Here is a 23528-nt window from a genome sequence, read left to right on the forward strand (position 1 = left end):
CTCTGGTATCGCCAGGAAAAAAATGCAGTTGCATTATCACGGTAATCCTTGTTTTTTCTGTTATTTAAAACAGCAAAGATTTTGTTTAAACTTCTTGTTAAGAGGCTACACTTAAGCAGTCGAATGGCTTAGAGCAAGAGCTGGTTCACTTGAAAGTATGTATCAAACGTGATTATTCCTCTAGGATTTGATAGCTTCTTTGCCCCGCTATCATGTGGTTTCTGTCAATCACTTGAATACATTTAGCATATGTCATAATGATTTTAACATTTGTTGATTATTCTGGATGTCTTGCAGCATACTTGAGCTATGCCATATGTTTGCAGAGCTATCCGTCCTTTACTAGGGGTTTCATAATCTTGTCAGAGAACAAGTTTAATGGTCTGGTTGTCATAAGGCTGTGCAGACTGATATTTTATTTGCTTTTTGTTCTAGCTGTCATAAAACTACCATAATCATTCCTTGTATCTGCTTTTGGGTGTTTCCAGTCCTTTTCATACCTTATAAACATTTTTGTACGGAGAAAGTGTTTAGTTCTGGTAAATGCCAGCCTTATTTCATTGCTGCTAAGGTGTGAGGAGTTCTAAATTTGTTGAGGAGTCTGGGAGGATCATACCCGAGGTGGAAAAAGTGAAAAGGACTGTTCAGAGCACAGGAAAGGAGTGGCTGGAAACTTGATTGTGTGGGTGGAGAAGAGGTCCAGAAATCATAAGCAGAGTGAAGGTGGCCATGTTTGTTTTCATGATGTCAAGGAGTAAAGCCTACATGGAAATGAATAAAGCATGCATTCTTTCACTAGGCATTCGAAAAGCATTCAAGTTTGTTACAACCACAGAAGAAGAAGGCTGTGGTAGCTCTCAGAGACTGCATAGAGCTCTTTACTACTATGGAAACACTCGGTGAACATGACCCTTGGTAAGACCATCTTTCTGCCTGTCACATTTACCGTAAAATGCTGTAACTGCTTGATTTCACGTTATTTGTCACGGGATTCTGATAATTTCCTAGGTCTGCCTCTTTGTCTTGGTGTGAAGAAGTCTATTGTGTCTTTTTTCAGTCACTGACAGTAGGCTGCAAGCATGGGTTAATAACACATACGTGTTTCCTGTCTGTATTAAACAAAAAGACACTGGATACATAGAGATGAGGCTATTTTTCATTCTCCAATGTACATCTATCTTCCAGATGAATCAGAGGAAGCAGCTGTGATATCAGTGAAAGTGTGTGGCTACATTACAGCTAGCATGTGGCTATTTTTTATTTTTTTTTTTACTTTTTTTATTTTCATCTTGTACTCATCCTGAAACACTCCTAATTCTATGAAAAATCCCCAGTTGAGGGATTAGGTACAGCACTTAGGTCTCCCTAAGTGACCAAAATGTGATTAATGTGTATACAGAACATCCTTGGAAGTTGTTTGCTGGGTGTGTAAGAAAACAACCTGTAGTGTAGTAGGTGCTTGTTTGTTACTGATTTCTAATTACAGGTTATTAGATGTTTGTACCTGTTACCTGTTCGAGCTAAATCAGGAAACAATAAAACAAACAATAAAACAGCAATGGAACCTTTAAACCTTTTATTTGTTTTCGAACAATGTTCAGTTAATGCACTTGCAATTGGACATTTTACCTACAAAGTGAAAGCAGTGTGTAGCTTTGACACCTTCAGGGAGTAGTGTTCTCCTGCATATTCCACAAGCCAGAAATGTCTTCTCTAAGTCCGAGACTGAACTGCGGTATTGATGTATCCTCTAACAGATGGACAAGAAGATTTTTGTTTAGCATAGCCTTTCATTTCCTTGTTTGTACTCTTTCCTCAGGTACTGCCCTAACTGTAAGAAACATCAACAGGCCACAAAGAAGTTTGACTTGTGGTCTTTGCCCAAGATTTTGGTAGTTCATTTAAAACGCTTCTCATACAGCAGATACTGGAGGGATAAACTCGACACTGTTGTTGAATTCCCTATCAGGTAGGATTCTTCCTTCGAGCTAGTCTGCATGTGAAGAGCTGGGCAAGAGGAATCTACTTCTGCTGTTACTGTTGTGTGGGCTTGTTACTAATGTTATAACTGGAACAGTTCTGTCTTAAGGTTTGAAAGCAGCAGGCATAAGTGAAACTTGGGTAATAGTCAAAATGCAGGACACATCAGCAGTTTCCTGTTTCTGTTGCTCTGCTCCTGGGCAGATAGGGTGGGCAAGTGTGTTGTGTTACATGGTAGACACACTCCTAGAAAGTCAGAATGTGAATCAGCTCTGCGTTACCTCTTTTTGGTTTTGTTAATCAGTTCCACACATCTCAGAGAACTACAGTTACTATCAGGTATTGGTTCTTTTGAAAAAAGATTAAAACTGGGGGATTGCTGTGAAACCGGACAGGTTGCTCAAAGCCCCAGCCTATATTTGTGCTTGGGATTGCCTCAGCCCTGATGCTGAGGCAATACTCCTTCCTACTTCCATCTCGCTTTTCATGCCTACACGTGGATACACTCTGCACTGATTTTTATTCAGCACTTCCCTCTCGGTCTTTTGGCAGCACCTGATGAATTCACTAGGACCCTATGTGAGAGGGTTCCTGTTTCTGGTAACACGGGCACATCTACACTGGTAGCATCTGGCTGTTCAGCAGCAGAGCACAATCCTTAGCCAGTGCTGACTGCCAGCAGAGCTTCGCAGGTGTGTCAGGCATTAGTTTTCAGAAAATATGCCAGTAACCTGTACTGATACTGTTGGATTTTCTTCCAGGGGTTTAAACATGTCTGAGTTTGTCTGTGATCCAAGAAGAGGCTCGTATATCTATGACCTTATTGCAGTTTCCAATCACTATGGAGCCATGGGAGTAGGCCACTGTAAGTAACTGCTTTTCTGTACTTCATGTGTGCAAGGAAATAGAGGGACCATGGGAGGCTCTGTGCACTGGGGAGTTGCAGCAGCCCTCACCTAAGGATGTCTAGTCCAAAACTTACTCATGTTCTATAGGGGAGTGAGTATCTTACTGAAAGGAAGCTTCCTTCCGGTTAGGATTTGCTGAGCAGCCAGCTAGTTTGAGTAGTTTGCAGCTGCCTGGGTCTGAATCTAACGACTGTAGGACCCTGGTTAGTAGTTGTTATGGAGTGTGCAAACTGTGTTTGCAGTTAATGAGGGGCATCGTTATTTTTAATGCTGGAACATGACGATGTTGTGGAAAGGAGCTTCCTACAGAAGAGCGTTGGTGTAGAGTCTTCAGCTTAAGCTGTCAGTTCAACTCCAAGTCTCAGCTTCTTGTCCTGCACCAAACTGCAGTGTAGCTGCTCGTCCAGCATGGGCACAGCATTACAGCTGCGGAGCAGAGGTTGTGAGCAGTTGAGCCAGCCAGGCAAGAGCTTGCCAGGTTCCCTTAGTGGTGTCACACGAGGTGTGACAAATAATTGCACGTAGGCCAAGGACACGGTTCAGAGAACAAACCTTGCCGTGAACCTGGGTCTGATGCCTTTCTGCAGTTGCTTTCCTGACTTGTTTGGTGCAACAGCAATTTAAAGCAGGTTTATATTTTTTCCCCCTTTCTTCCAGGCTTTTTTTAAAAACAAAACCACACAGACAAATGCATAGTGCTTCACAGAATTATAGAATCACAGAATCATTAAGGTTGGATGAAACCTCCAAGGTCCTTGATCATGGCCCTACCACCAATATCACCCACTAAACCATGTCCTCAACCAAGCATCATATACGACCTTTCCTTAAACATCCCCGGGCCATGTTGAACCTCATCCTGTTGCCCTCTGCCCATCGACCCATCCTGTCCGGGTCCCTCTGCAGGGCCTTCCCAGCCTCTGGCAGATCAATACTTCCCCCCAACTTGGTGTCACCTGCAAACTCACTGAGGGTGCACTCCATTCCCTCATCCAAATCATCAGGAAAGACATTAAAGAGGACCGGCCCCTGGGGAACACCCCTGGTGACCGGTCACCAGCTGGATTTCACTCTGTTCACCACCACTCTCTGGTCCTGGCCATGCAGCCAGTTTTTAACCCAGCACAGAGTGTACCTGTGCAAGCCATGGGCGCTGTTTACGACTAGTGCTGAGTCCCATGCAGGACATAGCTCTAGCCTCACTAGATGACCTAGCGTGTTCTTGAAGCTGTGTTAGTGAATGAGGTGTGGGGCAGCTGCTGACAACGTTAGCTCTGGGACCGTCTCCCACGACTGGTTTGAGTCTTGAATGTCACTTGTGCAGTGCAGCTGAGTGGCACTACCTGAGTGGCATTCCTTCCTCTCAACAGACACCGCCTATGCCAAGAACAAAGTGAACGACAAGTGGTACTACTTTGATGACAGCAGCGTGTCCGTGGCTTCAGAAGACCAAATAGTGGTGAGTGCTTGGCCTGAGGCTAATCCGAGTTTGTACGGCAGGTGGTTCCTGCTTTGGGTGTTGTATTTCTAGCTAAGCTACATGGATTGCTTCAGTCTTTCAGATTCTTTTCTTCTCTGTTTGGTAGACAAAAGCTGCATATGTGCTGTTTTATCAGCGCCGAACCAGTGAAGAACATCTTGCTCCATCTCCTCCCCAAGAAGAGTGTGATGGCATGGATACCAACTAAGCGTCGCAATCGCCCCCGCCCAGCACTCGCCCACCGTGTTAGCGGTCACTCTTCTAAAGCTATGTCTGAGGCATCTGAAATTTTTTCTTCCTTCTGTAGGATTTGAGCAGAAAACATAGCACTGAAAGATCCGGTGCTTGGGATTGCAGAATAGCACTGGAGAGTCAGGAATAGGTGCTGACACTTGTATATTTAGAGGCCAAAAATAACATATATTGGAGCTTTGATAAAGTTCTTTTTAAAAATCTGGCTGAGCTGTGTGGCTAGAGGCAGGGGTCAGGGCTGAGCCGGGCTGAGAGCTGTAGCTGGGGTTGGGGAGAGGAGGAATTGGAGATCACAGCTGAATGTTGTGAGGCCCGTGGAGCAGGAGGTGATTCTGTGAATTGGTACAGGGGCTTCCTGTAAATCCTCTGATGTTGCTGATGCCCCAGGCCCCCCCATCCCATGCCAGGGAGGCGCGTGCACCCTTTCTGGAAGCTCTCAGTTCAAATCTACATCCATCTGGCTTGCCTGTTGCCATCTCTGCCGTTGTACTTTGGTTCCCTTGCCAAGAATCAAGAGTTTCTCCTTCTTGCACCTTTTATCTGCCGATGCATTTCACAACTCTTCTGGGCAGTTTTGACTCAGCCTTGTAAATGTGAACACCGAATCCTGCCATGTGGGTAATTTTACTGCACCTGGCCCCATGGTTGGTGCATGCACAGGCTTCTCTGCACAGTGGCTGCAGGATGCAGCTCTTAGAGCTCTGGCTCCTATTCTTCACTAGAGAAAATATCACCTGTAAGGCTGTCCGCTTCTTGTCCTCTCAATCTGTCTCCTGTATCCCTCATGCCACCTTCAGGCCACTCTAAGGACTTTCCTGCCTGTTGCCTTCAGGGGGCAGCGGCGACCTGGTTCGGGAACGGCACGGCGGCCAACCCCAGGCCGCTCGGTCTGTCGGCTCACAGACACCAATGTGGTGGGTGGCAAATGGCGTTTATTGTCGAGTCCCATGGGGTTATCTAGCCGAGGCCCAGAGCATCACTTCCGCTTGCTTACAGCACAGGCCACACGCTGCTGTCCATCAAGGGAGGGGCTCCACCTTTCCATACAGCGCCACATCTTCCGGCCGCCAGCCCCTAACTACCCACAGCTGCCTCCAGTGTTTCCCCATGGTTTGTATGGTTGCAGCACTTTTATGTTTTGTTTTTAGTTCGTTTAAGTGTCTCCTTGGAGCTTTTACGCTGGTAAGGCTCAGCTCTGTGTCCCAAAGCTGTCGCCTGTAAGGATGCTAGCCCAGTGCAATGGATTGTGTGAGGTTTTGTCCTTTTCTCGTGACTTTTCTTCTGCACCGTTCTTCTGGTATTTGTCCTCTTCCCTTGAATGTCACCCACGCGAACATCTTCTGTGAGGCTGCAGGTGTAAAGGCCCTGGCCACGGTTCCCCTTTGCCATAGCTGCTCAGCTGTTCTGCTCCATCCTTCCAACACAACTGGCAAATGCTCTTCCTGCTCCACCTTTACCCAAACTGTCTGTTATTTGCAGGAATTGAGTCCGGCTTTGCTCTTGAAGGAGGGCTCCGGGGACCGCTAGATTGGGTCAGTCCTCAATGGAGAAGTGGTCTTCCCATGAAAAATAGGAAAAATCTAGTTTGAATCTGTGGTTTTGAGGGTAAGTTCTAGCTCAAGGTGGCGAACCACACAGGTGGGTTTTTCCTTCTCGGAGCCAGGTGCATTGGCAGAACCAAAGGCTAAGAAAGACTATTGCCTCACGAGGGCTTGTTTCCCTCCCCCCCAACAAAATGTGTTCCTGCAGTCACACTCTCCTCTCTGCACAGTTCTTGCGGCTTCACTGCTGGCCAGAACTGTCCTGTCAACATAACAGCAGCCATCGTTGAACTCCAGGCACACCAGCTCAGCTCCTTTCCACTTCCCTCAGCAACAAGCCCCATCGGAAGTTGTCACGTGCCAGTCCCCAGACCTCTGTGCTGCAGCCCTGCCAAAGCACAGCTGGCTGCTTGCTGTCCTGTCCTGATCCAGGCAGTGGGATGGGAGGGCAGCACCTACGGCTCCCTGGCCAGGGCACGAGAAGGTCTTGGTGTAAGAGGAGGAGGGAGGACTGGGAGGCCTGTCTCTAGCTGGCACGTTAGTATTATGATCCTGTTCTGCAGAATTTTGCTTTTAAAGCATTGAAATTTGAGTTTATAGAGTTCTGAATTGTTTATTTGCTTCTGCTGTTCTGTTTTTTTGGGTTGTTTGGGATTTTTACAACTCTTACTATTTTATTTCTGTTCTTTCCTCGTTACTGAGGGGAGCATCCAAAAATCAACTTTTAAGCTGTAGCACTGCACTGAATTACTCTGAGCAGCATTTTTGTTAGTTTTACCCTGAAAGAAAGTCACACGGGCATTCCAAAAAAATGGGGGGGAGAGGAAAGGGGATGAAAAGACCTTTTTAAAGGAAAGATCTATCTGAAATAGCCTTTGTTCTCCTCTTTACTTCCTTTCCTGTGCTGACACTAAGAAATGTGTCAGTGGGGCTAAAGCTGATGCTCAGATGCTGAACAGACTCTGTTGTACTGCAGAAAAAGTGGCCCAGCTCTTACCTTCTCTGACTCTGAGCCGATGGGCTTAGGCTGGTGTGTGTCTTCTGTAATACCAGACCTGTTTTTTAGACTAGCACTTTGTAAGTGGCTGGCTCTATTGTACAAAGAGGAAAATTAAAGAGTGGTTTGCACTGAAACTGTTTGGTTGTTTTTTTCAGCTTTCGTTAAGTGACCTGAAGTGCGGGTTGAACAGCTGCTGGTTTGTGGGGATGCCTGGTGGCGCAGGAGCTCTTTCAGCTGGGCCATGGCAAGTAGAGTGAGGCTGCACAGCCCACCCTGCTTTGCCAAGGGGATTCAGGAGAACAGCACACTGCTGTGTAAATCAGAGTCGGTGCTCAGAGGGTGCCTCTTCCCCTCTGCAGCACTGGGCCGCTCGTCTCTGGTGGCATAACGAAGCTCGTCCTGCCCTTTTTCTGTGATACTGGGCAGCCTCAGCTTCATCGTCGTTCCTCTTCCTCTGCAGAACGAGGGTGCCCTGCCCTTATCACTGTTTTTTCCAGTAGCAGGTGGTGTCTTTTGGGCTTGTGGCTGCTGAAATGGTTGTCCTGCAGTCCTGCAGCCTCCTTTGGAGGCACGCTGAGCAAGTACCCTGAGTTCAGCTGGAAAAGGCTGAGGAAGGGAGTTAAATGCAACAGATTGGTATGTATTTAGCACTCTTTAGTGTAGGTGCATGTTCAGGGAGACTTGGGGGATTATCTGGGGGATCGAGGGTGATTGTGAGGACAAGAGCCCCAGTAAGAAGGTTTATATCTTCATGTGGTGCTGAGGAGCTTGATCTTAGCTGGAGCCTCAGAGAGGGTTAGAAGAACCATGATGTAGAAGAGCAGATCTTGAGTTTGGCTGTGAAATGCTGACCATCAAAGCACGGCGTGAAGCTCCTTGTGACCATCTGTGACTGCAGAGGAACGCGAGGTTGTGTGTCTCTCTTCAGTGAAACAGGGCAGTGGGCGGTGTTTTGGGAAATGAGGGAGGGAGGAAAACCGGGAGAAAGGGAATACAGACTGATCAAATTCCTGTGCAATGGGGAGGTCGCCTGGAAGAAAAATGATCCAAAACCAGAAAGTGGAGGACAGGGTAAGTTTTATGCAATAGCAGAGGTCAGTGGCAAAACCCTGTACTGATCTGTGTTAAAACCCTGTACTGATCTGTGTATTTTTTCATTAAAGTAGGAACTGGGGAAGAAGAGAGAGCACATTGGCAGTTTTCTGACGTGAGAGGTATTGGGGTATTCTGTATCAGTGCACGGGCTTGCAGGAATCTCATGCGAGAATGCCCCAGGCATGAAATGAGGTGAAATTCCCCATTACAAAATAAAGATTGGGGGTGGGGAGTGGGGAATGACCTGAAACACCAGTGCTGCCAGTGGAGCAGCAGTGTTCTGGAAAGAAATCTCTGAGGCAGAGAATGTCTCAGCGCTATGACTATTAACAGGAGGGCAAATGATTTTGCTAAAAACGGCGAATTGGATGTGTCTCAGTCCTGGCTCAGCTCCTGTGTTGTTCATCCCAAATCAAAGGAGCCAAAATAAAAAGGGAAGAAAAAACAGCCACAGTTACGGCAACTTCTGCTTAAGAAACACCTCCCCAGGTCAGTGCTCTTCACCCTGGGGACGGGACAGCTGAGGAGCTCCTGCAGTGCTCAATTCTGGCACTGAAATACGCGAGCCAGGAACAGCTTCTCCTTGTTCGTCCCAGTTCAAAAAGGTGACAGGTAAGAGGCTTTAAACAAGATCAGTGTTTATTTTTCCACACCTAGCCCAGTAAATAACTGGACCAGGGACTATAGGGCACCCCTGTGTGCTCGTGCATCCTTCTGCTGGTGTGTCAGGCGTGAGGGTCTCTGCGGTCTGTGGGGCTGACTCAGTGGGAAGTTGTGAGGTGCTTATAAAAGTGCTTGGGAAAACAAGAAATAAATGGGAAAACAGCCTGTGTGTTTGCCACGTGTGCACAGAAGTGCCTCCTGTCTCTGCTCCCCAAAGCCCTCTGAGGAGCCGTTCTGCCCAGGAGCAAAAGAAGTGAAAGGGGAGCCAGAGGTTGCCTGTGTGACCACCACGAGTGTCCACCAGCACGCTGACCGGGGCAGAAGGGAGCTGATGGGACTCTGCAGCACTGGGGAGCTGTGGTGCAGGCTTGGATCGGAGGTGAAGGGGGGCTGTGCCAGGCTTTGCTGCGTGCAAGTGTGGAGGATCTTCTTGTGTGCTCATGGAGAGAGGTAAGAGGGGTGGGCTGTAATCGCAGACTGGGTTCTCCTGCCTGGTGGGCAGCAGCAGTGGGGTCACTGCCACCACCTTGGTGTGATCACACAGGTGATGTTTTGCTTGGAGGCTGGTGTGTATGCTTTCCATTCTGAATTTAAAGTCCAAGCCTCTGCTTTTTTTCCGAGGCCAGCTGGATTCAGAGGTGCTTTGTAGGCTATTTAGCCCATTACAGCTAACATGTCTGCAAATGAACCTAATTGACCAGTTTTCCTGTATCACACCTAGAAATCTTGGGGCAAAAGTGACTACTCCCACTTCTCTCACGCTGTGGAGGGGTGAGCTCAGCCACCAACAGGTGCTAGAAAAGCCTGTGAGAGCCAGTAGTGGTAAAGGGGACGTCTCTTTTCAGTTCTACATTGTTGTACAGAACTCTCTTTTACCAAGAGAAGTAATGCTTAGCCTGCCAATCAAGGTACAAATACCAGAGCCTTCTCTGTCACAATTACTGCTCATAAATTGTAGGTTAGCTCTTAATTGTTAGAGCAGTAATCTAGCAGATGTTGCTTAATTGCCCATTTTCTGCAGGAAAAATAACAAAAAGCCCTCTTTCAGAAAATTTCTTATTCACTCATTCGTTTTCTTATGAGAAAGCATCAAACCACAATTATTGCAAGAGGAAAAGAGGTATCCTCCTTATAAACAGGAAGGACAACCAACACTTCAAAAAACTGAAACTCAAGCTGCTACTGAAGATGTTAGAGAACCTCCACAGCAGTCAGGTGTGAGTTGTTAATGTGACATTGTCTTGTTCAAAGGACAACTGGCTACAAAGCTATTTAAACAGATACCTCCAGAAGTACAGGTACTAGTTTTTTTTTTTTTTTCAGTCTCAAATTTTCAATGCCGTAATTAATTTGGTTGTTTTTGTACTAGAATTAGAAATTTCCCTTTTTTCCTGTAGCATATGTAGCCCAGGAAGAGTAAAACAGCAGCTAGAAACCCACCCTGAGACCTTCTGGCTCTAATATATTATACTTGGGCCCGAGGCTCAAATCACAGAGTTAGGTAACCACAGTACTGAACGTGGTGTGTTTCTTTTATTCTCAGCTTTGCTAAAATACATTATACAGTTTTACGTAACGTTTTTTTTCAAATGCCTTTTACCAGAAGATCCAACAGCATATTCTCAAATTCAGAAGATGGAGGTCTGTAGTTCTTCCTTAAACATGCCTTCAAAATGGAGGTCTTTTGCCATGAGCTCTTCTTCTACATCTTCTAAGGCCCACTGATGATCAGTCAATTCCAAAGCTTCCCATTCCGTCTTCATTGACATTAAACACAGGTAGAGAAAGAAAAGCCACTTAGTATAAAAGTAGTTATCAGCACTTTCTGTACACATTAGACAATAACTAAGAAAAAGTGATTTTCTGCAAAGGCAGAAGATGGCATGTGAGTTTTTTTTAAATCAGGAATGACTGCCTCATCAGCTATGACTGCCTAATCAGGTGTGCTTCAGGGTACTATAGCACTGTCAGGCTTCCACACACATTAGTTGTCACCTCTAATTTTAGGAACAGGAATCCAGAACACTTCCCTTGCTTGTCAGGGCGAGAGGAGGAGTTATGCACAGCCTGTAATCTTGTAAAGTCACAGCAAAGAGAGATGCAGGTGGAAATACCGTACCTTAAATGCTTTGTTAGTATCTGCTGGCATGGCCATTGCTGCACCTGTCATTTGTTCTTGCATCACCCTAGACTGATCTGCAGCTACAAAAAGAAATGAGAGGTTCATTCTTATTTGACTTAAACAGGACTGCTTGGAGTGTAGTGCCACCAGGCTCGCTTCTTCCTAAAGACTAAAAGGTTGTGACTGAAAGGTTGCACAAATCCCCAGAATGCAACATTAACTGGCTAGTGCAGCTTCTCGCAAGATATTTTGTCCCCATTCCTTACATCTTAGCTAAATTTACTTAAAATAGGCAGACAGGTAGAGGAAAATATGGTCTTCTACGTTCTCCATAACCATCTTGCCTTGCATCTAACAAGAAGCAGTAATTGCAGCTTTCCTTAAAATCCATTCTTGCTAGAAACAAAAACACAACATCAAAGTTACCAAGCACCAATTTGATGAGAAGAAAAGCATGGGTTAATTACCATGGAAGTTTACAAGCAGTTAGCCAAGGGCTGGTGCAAAAAGAGCTGGGTAACTGCTGCAGGTGCTATCAAACCTAGCCAGTGCAGAGTAATCTCAAACAAGTGAGAGAGGCTTTGAAGAGCTTTTTGGTTGAAAACGTAGAAATCCTTCCCCAACCTCCCCCACAAGCCTTCCAGTGGAAGGAGAAGCCACCTCTTTCACAGAAATGATGCTGTCTTACCATTATCTTGGCCCAGGATGAGGGTATAAATGCTTCTGAGTCCAAACACATTCAGGAAGTACCAGGAAGCAGAGCTCACCCTGAGAAATCAGAAGCAGCATGTCTGATTGCAGTTCGATGCTGCCTGTGCATGGGACGTGTGGCTTGTGACCTTATTTCAGAGGCATGCACAGGCTGCTGAGGGGTTAGTACTGCACCCAGTGCTCCAAATAAACATTCAGCCTTGCTCGTGGAGGACACACGCTTACCAGGATGCATCTAAAGTGAGCAGCTCAATTCCCTGCTGTAACATTGGTTTAAAACGCAGCGTCAGAGGAAACGGAACCTTTGCTGCAGGACAAAAAAAAAAGCCCAGTTTTACCAAGCAACACTAGGTAACTGCAGAGCAAACTGCAAAGCCAACAGATGTTTCATTCATTGGACCTAACGTAGTCTGAAGGTAATGCATACGATAACAAATAGTTTCAGAAAGGCTGTCATTCAAATACTGACTTTAATATGGAGTCTTTCAAAACATGATCAGGCAGCCAAACTACCCCAGCTGTTTCAGTGACTGTTAAGGGGAGTATCTTTTCTGAAGGAAACAGCTACCACGTAAATAGTAAGGGAAAAAAAAAACACAACCGAACTCTGAATTTGAGGGAGTATTTCTGTTTTGTATAGTCTGCATTACATGGTAACGGACTGCCTGGACGTGCTCAGAGGAAAATCCCTTACTACAAGTGGAAGTCCAGACTTTTCTTTGTGATTTTGTCCAGCACCCTGAAACCAACCTTCTGCCCGTTACTGGGGGGCCAGCAAGTCACTGCACTTCACAGAGCAAACAGCAACAGTGCCACAAAGACAAACCCAGCTGCTCCCACCCCAGATGAAGGTTTTGATGGACCCAGGAGGTCACCACCCAACACGGCCCGGCCCACGGGCTGTGCTACGCCGCACACTTACTTGTGACAAATCCTGAAAACGTCATATTGATCCAACCACCAATGAGGATCATAGGCAGAACGTTGGTTACATTCCCTTTCATCATATCTGTCAGCATGGTAGGATCTGTAATTAAAGGATTTAACATAATGTAGGAGTGTGTCACATTAAAGGCACAGGGGTAGCTCACAGTGTAGCAGTGGCTGCTGATGGAAGTGTCTTGCGTTCCCTGCTGCGTGTGACCCCATCCCTTGCTCCATATCTCTGAAATTAATAGATTCCTCTGCAAGACTATTTAGCTAGAAGGGTGACAATGAACAATGCAGCTGGTTTGCTCTTTGCGTTTTTGGCTGTGTTAGTGAGTTGTATCAGTTTAGAGAACGTCCTGCTACAGCTGGTGCAACAAAAAAAAAGAGAACATGCAGGACTTCCCATTTCCAACAGCACTGTGACAGTCGTGGTCTTGTGAGATGCTGCAGGCAGACACGAAGTGCCATAAAACAAAACTCAGTGACCCGATACGCTGCTGCTGAAGGGAGCGATCTCACCCCCCAGCCCCACCCCGACCCTCACGTTCGCTGAGCTCTTTGCCGAGGTGGCTCACCTTGCTGCCTTGGCAGCAAGTTACACGTTTTCTGCCCAGCTATATTAACGTACCTGTCATTGGTGAAGGAGGCACTACCTTTCTTTTTGTTTTCTTAAAGAATCCATCCTCTGGGTTATTAAAGTAGTATTTCCGAGTCAGGAAAGACTGGAGAGGGAAAAAAAAAAAAGCCAAGGCCAATAGCACCGTAAGAAACGAAAGGAGGACAAGGTTATTTCTTGCTCCTTTAGACACATTATGAGCTGTTTGATTAAATCTTTTTTTCTCAGGTACTTTACTAAATGTAAAAAGCTCTAAATGGAGCTCTTTAATGTCTCCCTGAAGTACTAGCTCTGTCTCTCTGCAAACCTTAAAATATTTTAAGACAGAAATCTCTTAAAAAGAATCTACATCAAATAAGGACCTTTTGGCACTGTGCAGAGCTCCTGTTCGCCCAGTACCAGTCCCCGTGTACCCGGCGCTGCTGTTCCCACCGCCCGACTCCCAGCTTTTGCTCTGTGCAGCGTTTGGGAGCGGCCGAGCCCCAAATGCTGCGAGCCCCAAATGCTGCCCCTGCCCCCCCCCCCCCAGGTACCTGCTTGGGGATGTACTTCCCGTTCTCCCGCAGCACCCTGCTCCGGATCAGGACTTGGCTGCAAGAGAGAGCTGTGGTGAGGGGGGGAGGGGGGGACCGGGCCCTGCCCTTCCCTTCCCCCTGCCCTTCCCTTCCCCCTGCCCCTGCCCTGACCTGTCGGACACCTGCTCCTGCGTGAGGCGCTTGTCGCTCTGCAGCAGGATGGAGACGTAGTGCCGGATCATCCCCACGAAGAAGGTGATGAAGACGATGGGCAGCACCACCCACAGCCGGATGTTGGAGTCCAGCAGCAGCTCGGGCTCGCTCATGGCGGCCCGGCCCCGGGCCCAGTCCCGGTCCCGGTCCCGGCCCCGGCTCCTGCTCAGCCTCCGGCCGCCGCCGCCGCCGCCGCTCCGCTGCCAACTTCCGCTTCCGCCCCCCCGCCGGAAGGGCGGCGCCGCGCGCCGGTGGCGGGAAGCTCGAGCCGGGAGGCGCCTCAGGGCCCGGCGCCGCTCTGAGGTGTCGCGAGGTCCCCGCGTGTCGCGACGCGTCCCCTGTGTCGGGAGGCACTTGGCGTTGTTTGGGTGAGTTAAGGCCAGGCCCCTCCCCGCGCGGACGCTCGCTGTCAGCTGTTTCCCCCCTTAAGTCCTGGGGGACGGCTCGGGCTCGCTGGGTGGCCTCCAGGCCCCGCCAGGAGGGGAGGGGAGGGTGTGGGTGGGGGTGTGGTGTGGGTGCTTCAAGGTGACGGGCTCTGAAATCCTGACCTGTACGAGTCTAAAATCTAACCTGTACGGCAGAGCGGCGTGGTGTGACACCGGTCAGCCAGGCAACCTGCCTTCCTGTGGAAAAGTTGTATTTCTGGAGCGTTTTGCTTCACTATTCACTAATCCATTCTAGAGTTGCATAAAAAGAACTGAATCGAAGTCACGTTTTCTTCTGAGTTAAAGTTATATCTCCTTTACCTACTTGTCTTTTTTTCCCGCTTTCTTATAGGTGACAGCAAACGATTTGTTACCATGGTTTCCAAAAGGAAATTGTCAAAACCTGATGCTTCTGGAGAGAACTCAAAACCAGACTTGCCAAGTAGGTGCTCAGGCATAATCTTGCAAGAACTGGAAACCTGTCGGCAGCGGCAGCAGCTCCAAAGGAGAAAGAACAGGCCATAACAGCAGTTTGATTATCCCAGTAGCTAATTGTTAATTTACTGTTAATCTTAAGCACTGTTGTTTTATGAAGCTGTGTGACGCAGCACAGGCAGGCAGCAGGAACAACCACAGGCTCTCAGCTAAAATGCAGAGGGTGGATTAATTCCCATCACCTCGCCAACCAGGGGATTCCCAGAGCAACATCCAGCAGCTGCGCACGAGCAGGGATGCAGGGGTTGTCGAGCTCAGGCTGTGCTGGGTCACTGCCTCCAGCTGACACCTGTTTATCAAGGGTTCACACAGGCACAGTTTTTACCACCATGCTGTGGTCCTCACGGTGCTTGTTTGATCTTCTCTGTACCGAGTTTGGGAGCTCAAGTGCATCCAATAGGATGCCTCTGAGCCTGCCAAACACCTCTATTACTTATACACAGATGTGCTACTTGCCAAATACCCAGGCACAAACAGTAGCAGGTACAATTTATGTGCTTTCCTACATCACTACTCCCCAGACTTTACACATTCCCAGCTGCAAGGTCATTTGTACATATTTACAATCCTCCTTGCCAGTCTTCAGTTCTGACCCCATCCCCCTAGACGATCTTCCACTTTTAACTCCTTCCTCCCAACAGAATCACAGTCAAATCACACTAAAAAGCAGTACCATATCTTTTATTAGTCCCACTGCTCTTGTACCTTTGACCAAGGTCAATCATCTGAAGCTTCAGCACCTTGGCTTTTTGCAGACTAATCCCATTTGATCAAAAATGATACCTCTGAAACCAAAATAACCTCTCTACATAGCTAGAGGGAAGAGACTTTTCTGCATTAGCACATGGGTGGATCCCTAAGTTACAAGTTTAGTGGAAGAACCTAAATTAAATTTGTGCTTTCCAGGCCAGAGGAAAGCATGATTCTTGTATTATGCAGTTTGTTTGCAGATATGTCTCACCTGGGAGTACAGCACCAAAAGTGTGTCTTCCTGCCTTTGGCTGTGGAGTGCTAAAAGTGGTGGTTAAGAAATGTTCCTTTGTGGTGTCGTGCTGCAGGGGTAACTCTGATAGGATCTCTGCGTTGGTGTTTGGGTTAGCTAATGCCTGCTGTCAAACAGAGCATCACAGTGTTGTTTGTTTGTCTGATCCCATAAATGTATTCCTGCGTTCCTGTAATTTCTTACTAGAAGGTTAATTTTGAATTAGTTCTTTTTATGGAAGTTCCCTGCTGCTCTTTTGCACAATAATTTGATGTAGCTTGTCTTGTTTTCTCAGAAACGAAGAAGCCACGGGCTTCTGATAAGGAAAAGGCCTCTGCCCAAGGTGGACTGGAGAGTGAGGGAGTATTTGAAGAGCTCCTTAGAACATCAGGAATTATACTGAAAGCTGGGGAAGGACAGAATGAAATAGGTATGGATTTAACACTTGTTCTTTCTGTTTGTATCTCAAAGCCTGCAAAGATGACTGTTACAAAGTAAAGACACTTGTTACTTGCAGAGTAAGAAATGCTTGAGCGAGCTTGTTTGAAACTTCAAGGAAACTTTCATCTGGACTCTTATTTGTTATTGCACAGCTCCTGCCTAACTGAGTGCTTCTCTTAAACTCATCACGCTTGCTTTTGGAGCGTAGCCGCTTTGTGGCTACAGGCCTGATTTTGCTGGAAGATGGCTACTCTGTTACGTTGGGCAAAGGGATTTTTGGGTTGCACATTTGGCAAGGATCACGTTGCCTCCTAAGGACAGAAAAAAAAAAAAGCCTAGGGATTCTTCCTCCACTTCCTGACCCCTCATTCTGTCTGGAATGGATTTGTTTTTATCTGCCAAAAAATGTAGGAGTTGGTGTGTCAAACCTTGTCAGTGCTACTAGGTACCCTCAGCCCAGAGTGGAGAGAGCACACGCGGCAGGTAATACCACTCGGGCTTTTGCTAGCTGGAATTCTCAACAGAGCAAATGCAGCAATAATGGTGGGTGATCCTGAGAGCTTGTAGCCAGTGTAGCTTTAGTGCAGTGTTGCATGGCTAAAACATGTCTGATTCTTTATTCTCTTTAAACTTTCTCCTTAGCTGTAGATCAAATGGCTTTCCAGAAGAAGCTCCGCCTGACCCTAGAGAAGCACCCGACTTACCCAGGCGTAAGTAACTGACTGTGCTTTGGCAGGAGCCAGATTTAAAACTGTTTGCTGTGTAGCAAAAGGCACAGATGCAGCTGCCTTTCTCTGCTGGTCTTGTACAGAAGCAAGCAAAACTTGCTATTTTGCTCAATGTCATCATCCCAGCCTTTGGTCTCGTTGTTCTTCAGAACAGTTAGGCACAAAGTGACAACCAGCACGTACCTCTGGTACCAACCTCGATGTGTTTGCTCCGAGATTGGTTTTTCATAGTTCAAAGCACAACTGCTGCATTTCCAACCCCATGCCTTGTCAAAGTAATTCACTGGCAACGTTATTCAATAAACAAAGACTCTTAAGAGAGCACAGTAGCTTGCTTAACTTTTCCAGTGGAAGTTTGGTTTTGTGTTAGCTGGGAGCTGGCAGTGTTAAAATGGTCAAGATTTGGTGCTCCTCTCCAGCAACAAACCCAGCATGAATGTCCTGAGGCCAGTGGTTTGAATCCTGCAAATGTTTTTGGATGCAGTTCTTGTCACGATAAATGTTGCTGTCTCAGCTGAACAGGGAGGTAGGGAAAGCCAGGTTAAATTGAGGTGAAGTGAGAGACTGTTAATTTAGAATTATTTTGTAAACCAACCAGTGTTTGCTTTTGGTTGAGGATACAGATTATCCAGCATTCCTTCTATGACAAATTCTAGCTCCCTGGCTAGCTCTCTCCTGTTTTCATCATCTGCTCACAAAGGGCATCCTGAAAGCCAGCAGTTGATGAGGGCATCTTCTCAGGAAGCGAATGATCTCTCTCTGCTTTGCAGGTTGTGAAGCAGTTTATCAGTGGATTGGAATCACACATCAGGGACAGAAACCAGTTCAAGAACTGCCTTTTGCCATGCGCTCCCGTACGGACTGAGGGGTCAAGGTCAGGGAAAATGTATTTTTTGTTCTCCCTTTCAGTCAGAGCCAGTCTCTACTTAAATGTTGTGCAATAGTGAGCTGAGTGGAGTGAAAAGCCGTAGCTCCAGCTGATAACAAGACCTGTGTCTTATGCAAAAGACCCCATCATTCTTTGGTTTGAATGTTTTCCCCTTTCAGACACCTATGGAAAATGTCTTCTCTCTTACACAGCTGCTGATTTCAGGGCAAAGGCAGCTGAAACCTCCAGTTTGGTTTGACACTGGGAATCTCCAACCAGCATATAATGTCATTTATTTATTTAATTAATTCTTATAACATGTAGGCTTTCATGTATTTTAAAGTATTTTATATTCTCTCTCAGAAAGCATAAGTATGAGATGGTGTTGTGGTTTTACTCAGCTGGGCAGCTGAGCTCCACCGCAACTGCTTTCTCACTCCCCCTCCTCAAAGGGAAAGGGGTGAGAATATGATAAAAAGGGCTCAAGGGTTGGGATAAGGACGGGGAGATCACTCAACAATTATTGTCACAGGCAAAACAGGCTCAGCATAGGGAAATTAATGTAATTTATTACCTACTACTAACAAGCTAGAGCAGTGAGAAACTACAAGCAAACTAAAAATACCTTCCCCCATCCACCCTGTTCCACCTCCTCCCCCGAAGCAGCACGGGGGAACAGGAATGGGGGCTGCGGGCAGTCCCTGACACTGTCCCTCTGCCCCTGCTCCCTGTGGGGTCCCTCCCATGGATGCCGTCCTTCCTGAACTGAGCGGGGGCTGCCCACAGGCAGCAGCTCTTCAGGAACTGCTCCCACACGGCTCTGTCCCATGGGGTCCATCCTTCAGGAGCAAACTGCTCCAGCATGGGTCCCCCACGGGCAGCAGCCTCCCCAGATCTACTGCACATTAGTTTTTTTTCCCCCCCTTTCCTAAATCTGCTCTCACAGAGGCGCAAACGACGTTGCCATTGGCTTGGCTCTGGGCAGCAGTGGGTCCCTTTGGAGCCAGCTGAAACTGTCCCTTGTCTGACATGGGGCAGCTGCTGGACGCTTCTCACAGAGGCCACACCTGCAGGCCCCCAGTATTAAAACCTTGTCCCAGAAAACCAATACAGACAGTTAGGATTGAAAGATGTTAAAACCTAGCCGTTAATTTTCAAATTTCACTTCTAAAAGAATTGTCATAGAAGTCTTGGAAGTGTCATTTCCTTGCAGTTATCTAGTAATGAGTATTTACTAACATTCCTGCTGTATTACCTACTGTTTTGGGGGCTGTCTTTGGTATATAAAGCAAATCATTGTGGTTTTTGTTTGTTTGTTTTTTAAAAGTACTGGAAAAAGTTACTTTGCTCTCCTCCTGTGCTTTTACTACAACTGCGCAATGTCATCTTGCAGGACTTTGGTGCACTCGTATTGTGAAAGCCTCATAAAAATGCTTCTTGGAATTAATATCTTACAGGTACGTACACCTTAGGTTTCTCTTTACAGTGGTGTTGATTTATTTCGGGATCTTTTTGTTTCTGTAAGTAGAGGATGAGCAGAACTGGTGATGAGGCAGAGGAGGCTGCATCTGGAGGAGCATCCGTCATAAACGAGTCGAGGCCAAGTGTATGAGCCTCAGCAACGCCATGGCCTGGGTCCTGTGCTTGGGACACAACAGCCCCATGCAGTGCTCCAGGCTGGGGGCAGAGCAGCTGGAAAGCTGCCTGGAGGAAAGGGCCCTTTGGGTATTGGTGGGTAGCCTGCTGAACACCAGCCAGCAGTGTGCCCAGGTGGCCAAGAAGGCCCACAGCACCCTGGTTTGTATCAGGAGTAGTGCAGCCAGCACACCAGGGAGGGGATCGTTCCCCTGTGCTCTGCTCTGGTGAGGCTGCACCTCAAATACTGTGTTCATCTTTGGGCCCCTCGCTACAAGAAAGACATTGAAGTGCTGGAGCATGTCCAGAGAAGGGCAGTAAAGCTGGTGAAGGGTCTAGAAAGCAAGTCTTATGAGGAGTGACTGAGGGAGCTGAGGTTATGTAGCATAGAGAAAAGGAGGCTCAGGGGAGACCTTACTGCTCTCTCCAGCTACCTCAGAGGAGGTTGTAGCAGGGTGGGGGTCGGTCTCTTTGCAACAAGCAACGGGACAAGAAGAAATGGCCTCAAGTTGCACCAAGGGAGGTTTAGATTGGATATTAGGAAAAAATTCTTCACAGAAGGGGTTGTGCAGCATGGGAACAGGCTGCCCAGGGAAGTGGTTGAGGCACCATCCCTAAGGTATTTAAGACGTGTAGATGTGTGTAGGAATGTGCTTCAGTGGTAGACTTGGTGGTGCTAGGTTAATAGATTGATGATCTTAAAAGGTCTTGTCCAACCCAAATGATTTTATAATTTCTTGTTTCTTGAGGGACACAAAGATGCTTGGGGCCTGTGGCACACGGCATGTCAGAAGAGACAGCGGGAACTGTCCTTGTTTAGTCTTGAGAAAGTTAGGGGAGGTCTTGTGGTTTGCTGCTCTCCAGTTGCATGGTGCAGAGAAAACAGAGAGAGTCTTCTCAAAGGTGGGCTGGGGCAGGATGAGAAATGAAGTCAAGTTAAAGACAGGACATTCTGAGAGAATTTAACCACTTCCACTGTGGAGAATGTAGTTAAATCTTGGAGGTGTTTAAAAATGGACGAGACACTGAGCAACGTGATCTAATGATGATGAAGTTTTAAGCAGAGACTTGGACCAGAGAACTCCAAATTTCCCTTCTAACGCAAATTTTTTCATAATTAAAATACAGCCCTGAAGAAGCCTTACAAGGAAACAATCCATGTGAAAGGACAGAGGCCCTCCCAAGATTTCCTTGGGTGTAGCAGGGAGCTCAGTTCACTCAACTCTTGTATCAGTCATCTCCCCTTCCTGCAGCTGCTAATTGCAGTTGTGGAAAAGGACAACGGGTATTTGCTCGTCTTCTCTTCCTCTGCCTTGTCCTGGGGCACGGAAGGAGAAAGTGAACATACAGACTGTCCTTGTGCAAGAAATGTCCAGGCAGTAAGACACGGTTCTCCTTTCATCCCCTTCTGTCTTTTCCTTTCCCATACGTGGCTCCAAAGACAACTCCTTTCAGCCCTACAGTGCAATTGAAGCTCCTGTTCTCCTGCCTTCCTGGGAGCTGGTACTCATCCCCCATAAAAGAACCACACACATGAAGCAAAATGCGCTGTGGTGGTACTTAAATAGTACTTAATAGGTGTTGTTGAATAGTAAATAGTTGTGTTTGCAAAGCATTGCTGGTGGTAACAAGTTTTATTAAGTTGTAAAAAAGTTGCATCAACATATGGAGTTGAGGATGACGTATCTCACTAAGGCATGAGAAACCTGAGAACAGCTGTGGATTTAAATCCTCTTATAATTGTTTTTTTTCAAAGTTCTTATTTTAAATACATTTTTTTTAGAATTGCATATTAAAAGGGGAAAAAGAATCAGCCTTGCTAGGGAAATGGTGAGATCACGTAGGCAGTTTTCAAACCTATCTAAAGTTGATGCTTTAGATTCTTGTGTGGTGAAAAATGATTCAAATGGGTTGGACAGAGTTTGGCCCAGAGGAATTGTAAGTTCTGCTCACATGGTCTACTCCTGTTAAATTACGTATGTAGCTTGCAGTTGTGTTTTTCACCTTGCAGGCTGTGTGTTTCCTCTCTGGCAACAGGGAAGAGATTTCTTTTACAGGAAATACTTTTCTTTGTTCTTTTGAGTCCTCTATTCCCTGTGTATTTCAGCTTCTGTGAAAAGTTAGTTTTGAAGGCAATGCCACAGCAGAAGCAGTAAATCATCATCCTAATGTTGTCTTTTTGCCTTCCTTCTAGCCTGCTGTCATAACGCTGTTGTTGGAAAAGATCCCTGAATTCTTTTTTGATGTGTGAGTATAGACTTTTCCCTCTAACTTGAAATGAAATTTCTTCTTTTGAACAATTACTAGCTGTTTGACTTTGACTGTAATTTCCAACTTACCTAAAAGGATCTACCAAAAAAAAAAAAAAACACTTAAAAAAATATAAATGGAAGTCTGCACTGCTTTGTTGTTGTTTATTCATATATATGTAAAATTATCTGTGGGGTACTACGCCTTTTATATTATGGGTGTATATAGCAGAAAACAAGCTAAAAGAAGCTTAAATACAGACACACCTCACGATTCGTTATGCTTTTGTTAGCTACTGGTACAAAATCTGGAAGTATTTCAGTAGAGTGTCCTAATATTTAAAAAGGATGAAAGTGACTGGCAGTGTTTTAGGTGGCTGTTAGATGCAAAAAGACCCTCTTAAAAATGTAGTTCTGGTTTAAACAAGGAAAACAGAAAAAGTATTTGTACGGTATTTGTTCGATGTTGAGTATCGAGCAGGATGCAAATGCTGTACAGAGCCTGAGAAGTTGTCCCTCACTGGAATCTTGTCAGAGGAGGGTTTAACACAAACAGTGACAAGGACTGAATTGCTTTCACTGAAGAGCTCTAAAGAATCTTGGATCTAAAAATGATAAGCTGTTAATTGTGCTGTGAACTCTTTTTATTAAAAAACTTTTACTGACTTTATTACTGACTTCGAAAGGGATGTTGTTACACTTGTTTTCTATTGAGTTGTATGAAGAGTGAAGTTTTTTTCCATGTGTTAATGACCAGTTAAAAATGGAAACAAAAAAGTAGAAAAATCCATTTTGCAGTACAAGAAGGTTTTAGGACAGTCCCTTGGAGATCTGGGCTGTTCAGCAAGTTTGTAAATGAAAAAGGAAACGAAGAGTAAAGTAACAACCTATGGTAACAAGTTTTCAAGCTAATCTTATCTAAAAATGATTGTGAAGAGCAATAGAAGATTTTTGTTCAAGTATGGGACAAGAAAAGAGCATTCATTAAAGCTGAACTGTACCCACACGTGGACTGGCTGGCCAATTTCACCCAAATCTGACATAAAAACATAGACCTCTACAGGTTTAATGCCAGCTGATGCCTGGACAGATGAAAAGTAATTTATTAGCCTACTGTAGGAAGGGTGGGGGCAACTTGGGTTTATCTACACTGTTTGGAACAGCCAATTCATTAATACATAGACCAGCGTGATCAGCAGTTATAGATGAGGGAGGATGCCTCAGTGCATCTGTATGAGCCTTGTTTTCATAGAAAATCAGACTGAAAATAATCCTGATTATGTAAATACAGTGACTAACTCAGTATTATCACTGGGGAAAGACATCCTGTATAAATGGTTCTTTGTTTTTCATTTTGAGTATGCATTTAATGTTCAGCATTAGTCAGAACAGCAGCCAATATTAGGAAAGGAACAAAATGGAAAGCAGCATGTCACTGTAAATGCATGGCACAATCACATTTTGAATGTGGCAGCCTTTCAGAAGAGCTAGAAAGGAAAATGTAGTAGAATAATTTCTACATAAGTAGGGAAAAATATTGTAAGTAAAATAGAGTTCTACCTGCCTGACAAGCAGAGAGAGGACAGAAAAGTAAGTGAAAGCAAGAAAGATTTAGAAAAAGTAGCTGAGGAAAGTGTAACCCATGTTTCTAACTATGCAAGGCAGCAAACTTAAGCAGA

The 23528-nt window shown here is 46.0% G+C and overlaps 3 protein-coding genes across 4 annotated transcripts in view; 2 read left to right on the forward strand and 1 right to left on the reverse strand.

Moving 5' to 3' along the window:
- USP4 (ubiquitin specific peptidase 4) overlaps positions 1–7295 on the forward strand; it is a 44091-nt gene extending 36796 nt beyond the window's left edge. For both annotated transcript variants that reach the window (XM_068695026.1, XM_068695027.1), the window contains 5 exons: positions 800–915; positions 1820–1969; positions 2742–2845; positions 4259–4347; positions 4475–7295. In XM_068695026.1, coding sequence (XP_068551127.1) covers positions 800–915; positions 1820–1969; positions 2742–2845; positions 4259–4347; positions 4475–4576 — 561 coding nt within the window. In that variant the 3' untranslated portion in view covers positions 4577–7295. The remainder of the gene's footprint in view (positions 1–799; positions 916–1819; positions 1970–2741; positions 2846–4258; positions 4348–4474) is intronic.
- A 3138-nt stretch (positions 7296–10433) lies between these two features.
- On the reverse strand, positions 10434–14240 carry EMC3 (ER membrane protein complex subunit 3). The gene is made up of 8 exons (XM_068695029.1): positions 13985–14240; positions 13832–13889; positions 13311–13404; positions 12675–12779; positions 11978–12059; positions 11730–11809; positions 11039–11121; positions 10434–10676 (listed from the first exon to the last, which is right to left on the reverse strand). Exons 1-8 carry the CDS (start codon positions 14137–14139, stop codon positions 10548–10550), a joined length of 786 nt encoding a protein of 261 aa, XP_068551130.1. The 5' UTR covers positions 14140–14240; the 3' UTR covers positions 10434–10547.
- A 26-nt stretch (positions 14241–14266) lies between these two features.
- The window catches only part of FANCD2 (FA complementation group D2), a 49066-nt gene continuing 39804 nt past the window's right edge, over positions 14267–23528 (forward strand). Inside the window, exons 1-7 of the mRNA XM_068695025.1 lie at positions 14267–14394; positions 14804–14893; positions 16224–16358; positions 17012–17079; positions 17868–17971; positions 19359–19422; positions 21795–21847. Of these exons, the coding sequence (XP_068551126.1) occupies positions 14827–14893; positions 16224–16358; positions 17012–17079; positions 17868–17971; positions 19359–19422; positions 21795–21847 (491 nt within the window). The 5' untranslated portion in view covers positions 14267–14394; positions 14804–14826. The remainder of the gene's footprint in view (positions 14395–14803; positions 14894–16223; positions 16359–17011; positions 17080–17867; positions 17972–19358; positions 19423–21794; positions 21848–23528) is intronic.

Source organism: Anas acuta, chromosome 11 (genome assembly GCF_963932015.1).
Source record: "Anas acuta chromosome 11, bAnaAcu1.1, whole genome shotgun sequence".
Lineage (NCBI taxonomy): Eukaryota > Metazoa > Chordata > Aves > Anseriformes > Anatidae > Anas > Anas acuta.

Excerpts from the sequence above, each read along its gene's own strand:
- EMC3 (XM_068695029.1), bottom strand. The coding sequence starts at position 14,139 with ATGAGCGAGCCCGAGCTGCTGCTGGACTCCAACATCCGGCTGTGGGTG. Across the intron at positions 13,405-13,831 it reads GGAAGTACATCCCCAAGCAG|TCTTTCCTGACTCGGAAATA; the intron begins GTACCTGGGGGG and ends TTCCCTCTCCAG. Across the intron at positions 11,810-11,977 it reads CTCACTTTAGATGCATCCTG|GGTGAGCTCTGCTTCCTGGT; the intron begins GTAAGCGTGTGT and ends CTGATTTCTCAG.